Below are 13,287 nucleotides of genomic sequence, written 5' to 3'. Positions count from 1 at the left end.
GAAAATTAACGCCAGTGATGAACTGACCAGGTGACTCTTTTATCAACGAGTTCCTGCCTCCTACAAGCACACTTGATACAGTGCTGCAGTTCAGAGAGTATATTATGGTGGTGCCAATCAGACATTGAGAAAGACCTGAGAATGGTTCCAGCTGCTCACTGTGTCCTAGGAGATCTGTAGCCATCTCCTCTTCCCTGCTCCAACACTGTGCCACATGTAAGATGTTACAGTCATTCTCTGACAATAAAAGAAAAAACAACAAAACCTGAAAAGTTAAAAGCATCTACTTTACTGAATTTTCTGTTTCTCAGGAAATACTAATTGAAAACTTCTTGCTCTGTGTTACAAATTGCAGCACAAATATTATGACTCTGTAAGTCAAACAAGATTAATATCCCTCTTTCCCTGCAGGAAATCCTAATAAATGCTACAGGGGTTTCCAGCTTTGCAGGAAGTGAAACTGCTGGACTCTCATACGCTTTTATATTTGGCTACAGTGGGAAACTCATTTTGCAACTCCATCAAATACCAGTTACATTCCTACAAGGAAAACAGTCCAGCTGCCAGTCAATAGGACATTCGACCTTGCAGAGAAACCTGAAAGGCACTTGTACAAAACAACAAGATCTGGTTACAGTTTCACTGTCACTGCCAATTCCATTAAAGCTTATCTTTAAAATGTAATAAGCTTTTTAAAAGTGGCCAACACTAAACCCATTTTACAGCAGCAGCCAGTCTCGCCGCTGCTTTCCAGCATCTTCCCATCACTTTCTTTCTATTTATATGAGAAATTACTTTGTTATCATATAATTTCAAATACAGTTAACATGCTAAATACAAAACGATTACTGGCCTCTAGGAAGAGTGACTCAGTTTCAGCAAGCTTGAGTCATGCACTCCTGCTTTCATAACCCCACCCCATTACCCTTGACCAATGGGCATTTGGGAGGTCACAGTTCAAAGGCACTTTTGTAAATTTTATTAAGCTACAAGAACCCTGCAGGACAGCTTCAAGCTCTCTAAGGCATCTTACTTAGTGTCCTCGTTTTTCTTCCAGCAGGTCTGTGAAGAAGTCCAGCTCTTCTTGCTTGCATGCCAGAGGACAGCTTCTGGCATTGGAAAGGCATCCCTGAGCGGGTCACTCCAAAGCTCTTATGCAAGATGAATGAGTTTAGGCAGACCACACTAAAATAAAGAACGCTAACATGCACTTTTGATTTTTAGGACACGCAACTGTGGGAGTAGCTGGAGCCTACATGGGATTATCTATCAGTAGACATTGGTATTATCAATAAATTCCATTTTTGATTTGAGACTTTGACTTAAACAATCAGTAAGCACAATTTTTTACACATGCTGTCATTTTAACTGCCATTTATTAAGAGAGCGAGATGATGAAATTTAACAATGTACTACCTTTAACCTTCATAGTTTGTAATGAAAATGACCTTGTATCTTGAATGGTGCAGCTGCTTGAATTCCTAAATTCAAAAAAGGCTCAATGTAAAGTTGACTGAAGTCAACAGAAACCCTCCACACGACTTAAGCCTATGCTGCCCCTTAGAAACCAAAGAGCAATGTTCAGGCAGGGCTCTGCTGTAGCAAGCATTTTTCCTCTCTAGACAAAAGCCAGGAAAAGCTGCTGGCATCAGCACATGGAGTGAAAGGCACGTTCCACATCTCCTTCGAATAAATACTGCTGCACATCACAACCTGGGCAAGTTACCAAACCAAAGAGGAATCTGCTGCATGTGTGCAATGAGCAACAAGGCACAGTGGTATGTGCACTGAAAATCCTTACAACTTGAGAGAGAAAAAATTCTTTTATTTTACCTTTACCTTTGAACATCTATTTCTGTGTTTGAATATAATTTACAAACTCATGAGCCACTGATGGCAGGCCAATTCACTAATGAGTATAAAGTAGTAGAAACTGCAGAATAAGCCTCTATATTAAGACCAGCAGTGAATTCCACTTGGAAAGTTTTCTGTAAAGCTGCCTACCTGGAGCACATGGTCACCTCTATCATTGCTTTTCATGGCTTTCATACATCAAGCCACTGTATCTGCCAGGCACCAGGGGAAAAGAAAAGTTTTCAATTATTCTTTCCAATATCCTCTTCACTTCAAGTATTTTGGGATCCTATCCCACAAAGTGTGTGTCTCTTGTCCAGAGAGCACCTGAACTGCTAAGTTGTTCTAGTACAAGTGCCTTTCACACTTTTGCAACCATTGTACAGCACTTTTCCCTAAAAGGGTCTGAATTCTGCTGGAATTCAGACTTTATGCACGCTCCACTACTGCAAATTACTTCTCTTGCAGGAGGTTTGGGTCGTTTTTTTTTTTTTTTTTTTTTTTTTTGTTTTTGCCTTTTTTTTTTTTGTTGTTGTTGTTGTTTTTTTGTTTGTTTTTGTTGTTTTTGGTTGTTTTTTTGTTTTTGGTTTTTTTGCTAGATTTTAAAGAGGTTTTGTCATAGAAAAATAAAATCCAAAACAATGGGAGATACAATTTTTAGATTTTTTTCCCCCAATAGTTAGATTTAGCCTTTCAACAAACAATTTTTGTTACTTTTCTCATTTGATGGCTAGATCTAGAAGCCTTCATGCAGTATAGGGGAAAGAAGGGACTTGACCCTCCAATAATTGTGATCAAGGAACCTGATTTACAGAGGGAGTTGTTTTATCACACAAATTAGCTACAGACACAAGTGACAACATTAAAACATAAAATTCCCTGTGAGGTAAGAAATGGCTAAAAGGGAGTTTTTTGGCTTGGGTGGTGGTAGGGCTGTTTGGGTTTTTTTTGTTGGATTTTTCTTTCTTTGTTTATTGGACCAAGTAATCTAGCTGGGGATACAAAATACTAGAGTTGCTAGAAGAAGGGCTATGAACATGAAAATCCCTGGACTTACTTCTCCCCTTTCCCCTCACCTTTAAATCATTAGGCACAATAAAATAGATTATCTCTTGCTCCAGCCTCTGCCATGCTTAGATCATCTTGATAACAGAAACCCTTAATAATCTGGACACTTCAAAAAATAACAGGATTTGGCAGTTTGATCCATTCTGTCATTTGTAATAATCCCAAATAATGCAAATAATCATAGCTGAAATCACCTGCAGGTTTTGCATCAAACCATTCAAATGAAGATTAGGCAGAATTTAATAGTTTCCATAATGAATTTAACCACTAGGCAAAATGACAAATCCATTGGTCCAGCCAAAGAGAAAACATTCAAGACATCTTGTCCAGGGAGAAAACAGCAGCACTGTTTTTGAAGTAACCTATTTTTTCCAACATTTAGAAACACAATGAAGTCTTAACTACACGTTTTATGAGACTGAACACAGCTAATCCATAGGGACCTATTATAAAACAGACTTACCATTTTTTAAGCTAGACATCACAATAGAATACTTTAAGGTGTGGAGATAATATTTTTTTATATAAACAGATAGGTACTGAAAATCTGTTTCAGTTCTATGGGTCCACATGTTGAAAAAGGTTACATATGCAACAGAGAGCTGCAAAGTAGAAAAGGTTGATAGGCAGAAAACTTTTCCATTGGCCTTATTTTCTTTGTCCGAAGCACAGTCTGCTCAGTTACTCTGCCTTAGTTTTGTGTTTGGCAGCTGCAGAACTATAAAAAGCTTTGCCATTTAAAACATTTTTAGAAGAATGATATTGTATTAGGTGACAATACAGAAGTCATTTATCAAAATGTCACATTGTCTGGAGAGACAGACAGCGTCACCCCTGGGCCTCAAAGAGGAGGTTAAAAAATTAAAGACATGCTCATCATCTCCACTAGAGCACATTCTAAACTCAAAGTAGTGAAGTTTGCTGTTGTGCTAAGCCTTCTATTGAAAGAGAGGGAATTTCAGCAGTGTTTATTCTCTCCCAAGCACCAAGGCCTGCCTGACCTGCTTACAACAGCTCTAAAGCTAAGTCTGTCCCAAAAGAATTTATTTGGGTGAGTGCTACAATAGGCTCAAGGTTTGGTAGCAGGTGTGTATTTCAGTGAGAAAAAGATAAAAAAAATAAGTAACAGAGGAAAAGAAAGAGACAAAGCAAAACCCAAACCAATAAAAAAACCTAAAAAAACCCCAGCAAAATAAGATTATCTACAGAACTGCATGTCATTTAATTAAGAGAGAGGTTAGAGGCAACGCTCCTCCTGTGCAGAGCAGCATCCAACTTTCAGCTACAGCAGCCATGTGCATTGGCAGCTTTCCTATCAAACTCGAGGCCCAGCCTCTGCCAGGGGCTCAGTGCCAGAAATGCCAGCGTCCTGCCTGCATGGGGGTACATGGTGGCAGAGGCTTTCTTTGAGAGTGAAGAATGAATAAAACACCTAAAGTACAGGAGAGCTGCCAAAAGGTATGTTTGAACAATATGTCCCATCAGCCTGGCAAATGAGGCAGGGCAGGAAGGTAGACCAGCATAATTTATACCAAGTCAGAAAAGAAAACTATCCCAAAGTCCTGGAGGGGCATAAATGCTATAAAAAAATTGTAACTGTCCCACCTTCAGCAAGGGGTAACAAGAGAGCACAGTTATTTGTTAAAGAACAAACTTTCTCATCTCTGAATGAAGGTCAGTAAGAGCACCAAGTGTTCTTCTGGAGGTGGCTTGTGCAGAAGCAAAGAGGAATTCAATTTACATTCTCCTAATCAGCAGAACTTAATACAGTAAAAAAAGAGGCAGTCCAGGAAGTTTTTAGACAACAAAGGACAACTTTTTGTTGCAGCTGGTGAGTGAGCCTACCAGGGGAGGAACTAGGTTAGACCTGCTGTTTGCAAATAGAGATGGGCTGGTGGGAGATGTGGTGGTTGGAGGCTACTTGGGGCACAGTGATCATGAAATTATAGAGCTCTCTATATTTGGTGATATCAGGAGGAACATCAATGACTTCCATATACTGGACTTCCAGAGGGCAGACTTTGGCCTGTTTAGGAGACTTGTTCAGAGAGTTCCTTGAGAAGCAGCCCTTAAAAACAAAGGAGTCCAGGAAAGGTAGGCATGCTTCAAAACAGAGACCTTGAGGGCACAGGAACAGACTGTCCCTGTGTACCAAAAGACAAGTTGATGCGGCAGATGTCCAGCCTAGATGGGCAAGGTGGTTTTGAAAGAACTTAGGAATAAAAAGAGGATGTGTCATCTTCGGAAGGAGGGTCAGATCTCTCAGGAAGTATTTAAGCGGGTTGCTAGGGCATGTAGGAAAAAATTAGGGAGGCCGAAGCTCAGTTCGAACTTAATTTGGCAACTTTTGTAAAGGAAAATAAAAAATGTTTTTACAAATACATTAATGCTAGAAGGAAAGGTGAGACCAACCTTTGTTCTCTACTGGATGAGGGAGGGAATTTAGCAACTGCAGATGAGGAGAAGGCAGAAGTGCTTAATGCCTTCTTTGCCTCAGTCTTTAGTGGGAAGATGACTTGCCCTCAGGACTGCTGTCTTCCTGGGCTGGTAGATGGTGTCAGGGAGCAGAATGGCCCCCCTATTATCCAGGAGAAGGCAGCTGCTGAGCTGCTTGGATGTTCATAAATCTATGGGCCCAGATGGGATCCATCCCAGGGTGATGAGAGCTGGCAGATGAGTCTGTAAAGCCACTCTCCATCATTTACCAACAGTCTTGGCTCACTGGTGAGATTCCAGATAACTGGAAGCTGGCCAGTGTGACCCCTATTCACAAAAAGGGTAGGAAGGAGGATCCTGGTAACTATAGGCCAGTTAGCCTGGCCTCAGTACCTGGTAAAGTAATGGAGCAGTTTATAGTGAGTGTCATCACACAGCACTTACAGGGTGGCCAGGGTATCGGACCCAGCCAGCAGGGGTTTAGGAGGGGTAGGTCGTGTTTGACCAACCTGGTCTCCTTTGGCTGGTGGATGCAGGAAAGGCTGTGGATGCTGTGTACCTGGACTTCAGCATGGCCTTTGGCACTGCCTGTCACTGCACACTCCTGGAAAAGCTGACAGCCCACGGCTTAGACAGGAGCACTCTGTGCTGGGTTCAGAACTGGCTGCATGGCCGGGCCCAGAGGGTGGTGGTGAACAGTGCTGCATCCATCTGGGGGCCAGTCAACAGTGGTGTCCCTCAGGGGTCTGTGCTGGGGCCTGCTCTGTTCAACGTCTTTATTGATTACATGGATGAGGGGATCAAGTCTTTCATTAGTAAATTTGCAGACTACATGGGAGTGTGTGTTGATCTGTTGAAAGGTAGGAGGGCTCTGCAGACCTGGAATGGCTGGATGGTTGGGCAGAGTCCAAAAGGATGAAGTTTAATAAATCCAAGTGCCAAGTCCTGCATTTTGGCCACAATAGCCCCCTGCAGCACTACAGGCTGGGGACGGTGTGGCTGGACAGTGCCCAGGCAGAAAGGGACCTGGGGGCACTGGTGACAGCCCGCTGAACATGAGCCAGCAGTGTGCCCTGGGGGCCAAGAAGGCCAAGGGCATCCTGGCCTGTGTCAGGAGCAGTGTGGCCAGCAGGAGCAGGGAGGTCATTCTCCCCTGTACTCGGCACTGGTGAGGGCACACCTTGAGTGCTGTGTCCAGCTCTGGCCCCTCAGTTTGGGAAGGACATTGAGACACTGGAGCACATCCACAGGAGGCAATGAGGCTGGAGAGGGGCTGGGAACACAAACCCTGTGAGGAACGGCTGAGGCAGCTGGGGGTGTTTAGCCTGGAGAAAAGGAGACTCAGGGGTGACCTTATCACTCTCTACAACTCCCTGAAAGGGGCTGTAGCCTGGTGGGGTTGGTCTCTTTCTCCAGGCAGCAACTGACAGAACCAGAGGACACAGTCTTAAGCTGCATCAAGGGAAACAGAGGTTGGATATTAGGAAAAAGTTTTTTACAGAAAGAGTGAGCAGCAGAGTCTCTAACATCAGTGACATTGTATGTCGTGCTACTTATGAGGGGCAAGGCTTGGAGCGTGCTGAGGTCACTATTCACCCCACACATAATATGCTCATTCTTCCTGACAACATCTAGAGTGTTTCCAAAGTAATCAACTAGTAGCTTATCCTGTATTTCACTAGATGGAAGGAATAGGAATGTGAACAAGCTGCAATATTCAGCACTAAATCCATTCTAACTGCAACAATATCAATATTCATATTCTTCACCAAAGAGTTTGTGTTACTTAAGTGCAAATTTTATTTAAGTGCCAGAAAAGCTTAGTCCATCCTATGAAACCAGAGCTACATTCATTCTTGGCTCTGCCTTACCAAAACATGCCTGATGTAAAGATTAAGGCTTCTCCAAAAGAAAGGGCACGATAAAAAGAAAGCAACATAAGCATCTGCCAAACTGATGAATTTCCTCAACTAAAAGGCAGTTTTAAAGGTATTTTTACAACATTTTCGGAAAACAGAAAGAAGCATTTTGTTCCAAAACCAATTTATTTTTATTAAAATGTTATACTGAGTGCAAGCATAAACTCAGCACTTATAAAAGCTGCCCAACCAATGCTTCCAAGACCTCTCAATCTCATTTATAAGGGCTGAAGGGAAAACAAGGACCAACACATTACCTGATTAGTACAGCATAGAGGCAGGGTCTGCATCAGCACCCCTTTGACCCTCCCAGCAACAGATATCCTATGCACTTCCAAGCTTCTCCATGGGAACACCAATCCCAAAGCACTAGCAGCATCTCAAAGGGGAGAGTGACAGTGTTGGCAAGAGGTTATGCAGGCAGACAGGGAGGCAGATGGCTCCTTGGTTTGGCTATGATAAGGGAGACAAACTGGAATCCAAGCTGGGGGAGTAAAGGGACTTTTGCAGGCTGCTTTGAATACCAGAAGCACCAACAGATTTAGTTTGGGCTCAGTCTGCTGACCACACCATAACAACAAGTTCTTTGGCATGAAAACATTGGGAAATGTCCTTGCCAAAAGACAGTCTGGCCTCAGAAAAATATGATTGACACTAACACCAAACAAATAGAAATGAAAGTTCACATGCCAGGATAATGGCCAAAACAAATCTAACTGAGCAATCATATTTCCAAAACACACAACATTTGCCAAAATATTTGGCCAAAGCTCACCTTTGTGGAGTTTGTTTCCAATTGAAGTCACGGGGATACGTGCACCTTGGCTTGACTAATGAAGCACAAACATGTAAAGAGCTTCTCTGCTCCAGGCACCATCAAGGCTCATCACAATGCACAGTGCTCCAGCTCACTCACATTTCTACTCTAGAGTGTTTAGAACCTGATTTGACAAAACTCATCTCTCAGCTAGAGTTTTACTTGGGTCTAAAGTTGCAGGGTTTGGCTATGCAAGCGTCTTGCTTGTTACCCCTAGAAACTCAACAGCACCATCAGGTCAGTTCATGTACATGAGCATCCTGTTTCCTGCAGCATTCACAAGCCTTAAGAAGAGTAAATAACACAGGTTAATAAGATACTGTTCCACTGCACTCTCCCATCTTTTCATCATTTGCAGTTTGGGGACTTTCTAAGCCAGGTGTTTTTTTTAAGTATTTAGCAACCCCCAGTGGATTTTTTCCCCCTAAATTAACTTGTCCAGTCTAAAATTTGCCCCCCAAACCTTGCTCAAATAGTTTTGGGCTCTTGAAAAAATATGAGGGGAACCTCGAAACTCTGCCCATCTCATACTCTTCCTTTGCAAAACACGAACAGATGGCAAGTTAACAAACACTGGAATGCATACACTTAAAGCCTCACGCATCACTCAGTTGTTATGTATCTATCAGACCTAAAGCTAGCCAACTGAAAACTCCAGCTGCAGGAGAAACTCCAGTTGTAAGAACTCAATCCTGTGGATTTAGAGAGATTCACTACTTTGAAAACAGAATTCTGCCTTGGTCTGATCTTGCCAACTAATTTCAGACACACTGTTCTTGTGCCCAGTAGTATTTTTTTAAAATCAAATAATTTTACAAATCCACCTAATTTTAGCTCTGTTTCACCACAGCTGCCAAGTGCAGCCGTGTGCAAGATCACACGATTTGTTTCTCAGCTGCAGTGGCAAATTACTGACACTATTCAAAGAACCCTCGGTTAGCTCAATTCCAATCCCTGCAAAGCTGAAGGACAAACAACCTTTCTGCATTTTAATCATGTATACAGCAGTACATTCAAAAATGCTGCAGAAGCCTACAGCAGTTCTTTAAGGTTTGATTCTTACAGATCCAGACTAGTAATTTTGTTTTGTTAGTGTTTTTTTGTTTGGTTTTTTTGTTGTTTTTGGGGGTTTTTTTGTTGTTTTGTTTTGTTTTTTTTTGTAATTCATCATGACATTCCATGAAAAAAAATGGAGACTATGCATGCACATCAGAGGAGAGCATAATCCAGATGTACTCAGAGACCACAAAGTCAGATCCCTGCATTGCACTTGCAGGAAAGTTTAATGGATTATCTTAACCCTTCAAGTAGGGCAATATCCTGCCACTCTGAAAACAAACTGTGACCTCCAGTGCTGCATCTGTTTGTGATGGCAGATCTCCAAGCAGGCATGATTTATCTCAAAATTAGAACTTCCAGAAAAATGTCAGAAGTGTCATCAACCTTCTAGTCAGATGTCATGAACAAAGTTACAATCAATTTTGGACACAACAAGATTTTTGAGTCCCTGCAGGTGTGTGGTCAAACTGGGAATTGTCCAGCTCAGCCTTTGTTTGTTCAAATACAAAAAAGGCATATGAATTTGACAGAGTCCCTGGACAAACTGGGAATCATAAAAGGCACATGTGAGATGAACAGAACTGCATAAATCTCAAGAACTGACAGCAGTGTCAGAGAGAACACGACATGGACTTGACCACACCAAACACACAGCAGCTCTGATAAACAAGGCAGTGGGTAAGGGAGGCCCCCTTTCTTTCCTCCCAGGGTCTGAGCACTAAATCAGCTTTTCACAAGGCTGAGGTCCACAGTAGAACAGACTTATTTCTCAGCAACTGCAGTTTTCATTAGATCGCCACAGATCACTCTTACCAGTGCTCTGTGGTTATCTGACATTGTTAACATGTCTAGGCTTTCCAATTTTATGGCATTCCAGATCTGGAAAACAACTTCTTCATGAGGCACTTCATAAAAACATGTGACAAGTTCTTCTTCATCCTTTTGTTATTTCTGAGACTCCTCAGACAAATAACAGCAACTGCTATTGCCTTTTAAAGCTGCAAGTACCTCTCACAAGAATGCTGATGTTTCCCAAGTCCTGTCCTTGGATTAAACACGGCACCGTCACACTTCACAACACAAGGAAGAACAGCATTTGAATACCACAGTAGTAAAAAATGTAGTACATGGTAAACAAAGACCAAATGGAAGAAACAACTGCAAATTTATTAAATTCATAACTAGTTTTTGGATTTATTTTTCTTCTTCTTCTCAGGCAGCTTTGGAAACCAGGGAGACTTCTCAGAGGACAGCCTGCTATCACTTTTACTAATATTTAGGATATTACAGAGGACCTGCCAGCAGTGGATTTTGAGTCTGCTTCTTCTTCAAAGCACCTTCAACCTAGTAAGCAAGCAAAGACTCGGATCAATAACCTCAGACTGTAAATCTGTCTGCAGTTCTGCTGAAGGGACAGTGTTCTTCATTGAATAAATACCACACACTTGACAGCTTCAGACTGACAGCTTCACCTTCATCCAAAAGCTATAAAACACCCATGGTACTGAATAAAGCAGTGAAACACTTGCTGCATTAAGTCTCACTTCTGAATATTTGTTTCGGAGGTTCTTGGAGACATGTACGGACTATTCCATGCAGAGCTGCTTGCAATCAGTTGAAAACTTAGATTAAAGTGAGATCCACTGCAGAAAAACAGCAATAACCCCATGCCTGCATTTAGTTACCAAAGGAGTAAAGAGCAATTGCAATGTGAGGAGAGTACAACAGCTGAAAACATACCTAAATTAGGGATCCCTGATTTTGATTTACACTGCTGCAGCACAGCAGACCAAAGAGTCACCATGCTGACAAGACATGAACTGCCTGAAAAACACCATTTCAGCTGAACACAGGTAACTCTTCAGAGGCTACAAGGAACTGCTAAGAGCCACAGAGAAATGGAAGCCTGTTTAGAAAAGCCTGGAAGGAGGTCTTGAGTGTTTAGCAATGATGGGTTACCTAGGTGCATACACACGCAGTCCTTATCTCTTACCACAGATGTAAGCCATCTCTGTCTTGACTTGGATGCTCTGCAGATGATTTATCTCAGCGACTGAGAAACGTAACAAACAGCAAACACACAGGCTGGAGACCAGCTGGGAGACTTCTCATGGCCAATTAAACACGGCACACCACAGTACATTTTTCCTCTAACAGGAACAGTTGTCTACCCTTCTCTTCACATGGCCAAAAATTCCATTTGAATGTCAAGAAAAATACTTTATTTCACTGGGAAGAGGGAAAACACTCAAGAAAAGCCTCACTTCTGAAAATTACAGAACAGGGCATAAAAAATCTACTCTTGCATCAACCAGATTCAACTGTGTGTTATTATTGCATTACATAGAGGAAAGGTCAAAGTATTTTCAGTTCAAATCCATACATGCAAGAAAACAAGAAACATTAGCTATGTCACTCTTTGTAACTACCATGAAGCACCCATCAAAACCTCTTACTGCTGACAAATTACTGTTATTTATGACCTAGTTGGCAGTCCCTTTCTCTTCAGCCTTACACACAGGCACTAATGATTCAAACCAGACTGCCTATGAAGTTGTTGCATATTGAGTAATATCCAGTATCATCACATGCCTTGGTCCTTAGGGATTCATTTCTGTGGATGCTGAAATGGTACCAGAAGGTGCAACTCAATGTACAGTATCCTACACAAAGCAAAAGTGGTCATCCAAAGGGTCTCCAGTCTGGAAGACAACATAGGAAGCTCATGGACTGGATAACTGTGTACCAAGCATACGACAAACAGTAACAGCCCAATCAATCAAACAATCAATCAATTTCAATACCATGTTCAATACCTGCTCATTTTAGGTAAATAATACACTTGTAGTTATTTCTATTAATATTAGCACAAGAAAGTAGAACCCAGCATAGTTGAGTCTGACATATTTGATCCCAATATTGGCACCCAGATTATTTTTTCCCTTCAAATCACATAAAGTTAAGTTATTGGGTCTCACTTCACATGCTTTGTAGACTTCGCTAAAAACTTTCTCCAAAAGCATTTTTGAAAAATTCTTCTTATTACAACTGTACTGTTAATGTTTCCACAGTTTTGAGGATAAACACATCTTCAGCCTGGTGAGATGTTGCTTTGGTAGTGGAGCACACAGAGCCATGGATACGCTATGAAAGGAAGAGTGAAAACAAGGACAGCCACACATGCTTGTTTCATCATGAAGGTGTAAACGATCCATTTCACAGCTACATGCGTAAAACAATATACATACATATATATATATATATATATATACATATATATATATATACACACATATATACACATATATATAAAGATTTTGGTATTGGACTTTAAAGAGAAATTATATTTGTATTTTCTCCATCCCAATTTTTTGTGCTTTCAGGCAAACAGCTTCAGTTCCCAGGCAAGGTCACTTCTGGCTCTGTGGGTGCCGCCGCGGCAGCAGGACAGCGGCCAGAGGGGAGGCAGGTGCCCGGCTCCCCAGGAGGCCGCAGTACCGAGCCAGCAGCCGGGCACCCATCACACATCCCGGGCTCCGTTCAGGTCAACCCTTGGCTCCCCCTCCGCAGCATTTCAGCCTTTGGGACCGTCCCCGCTCCCTGGGGACGGTCACGGGTGACACCGCCAGCCCCAGCAGCCGGGACACCTGCGCTCCGGGCCTTCCCCACGCCCGCCGCCCTCCCCGCGGCCCGGCCGCGCATCGCCCCCGCCCAGGCACGCACCTTGTTGAGGTGGGGGTTCCTGGTGATGTCGTAGCCTCGCCTCTTGATGTTCGGGCCGCGGCCGGGGCCGGCCGGGCCGGTGCACCCTGCCTGGCTGCAGCGGGCCCGGCTGAGGGCGAGCAGCAGCGGCGCCCGGCCGGCCCCCACCATCGGCAGCAGGCGGCGGGCGCAGACCCCGCCGCACACCGGCACCATCGCCGCCGCTCCTGCCGCGGGGAGCCCGGCGGGCTGGGCTGGGCGGCCGGCCCGGCCCAGGCGTGCCCTGCCCAGGTGAGCCAGGCGCGGCGCACCCGCCGAAGCGAAAGGAAACCCGGGAAGGAGATCCCGCCGCAACCCCGCGGCGGCCGCCCCTCCTCCGTTACCTGTTAAGGCTCAGCCGGCGCCGGCGGGGAGGGGGAGCCGGGCCGGGCC

At 43.4% G+C, this 13,287-nt stretch overlaps 1 protein-coding gene across 2 annotated transcripts in view; it reads right to left on the bottom strand.

The window, feature by feature from the left end:
• ME3 (malic enzyme 3) overlaps positions 1–13,071 on the bottom strand; it is a 117,262-nt gene extending 104,191 nt beyond the window's left edge. The window contains exon 1 of one of the 2 annotated variants that reach the window (XM_058019318.1): positions 12,877–13,071. In XM_058019318.1, the coding sequence (XP_057875301.1) occupies positions 12,877–13,071 (195 nt within the window). Of the gene's footprint in view, positions 1–8,052; positions 8,360–12,876 lie in introns of those variants that run through there. The other variant, XM_058019319.1, reaches the window with a different exon arrangement.
• Positions 13,072–13,287: the final 216 nt, after the last annotated feature.

Source organism: Melospiza georgiana, chromosome 2, assembly GCF_028018845.1.
Source record: "Melospiza georgiana isolate bMelGeo1 chromosome 2, bMelGeo1.pri, whole genome shotgun sequence".
NCBI classification, from domain to species: Eukaryota; Metazoa; Chordata; class Aves; order Passeriformes; family Passerellidae; genus Melospiza; species Melospiza georgiana.
The sequence above is the reverse complement of the archived record's forward strand: the minus strand, read 5'-3'. Positions and strand labels throughout refer to the sequence as shown.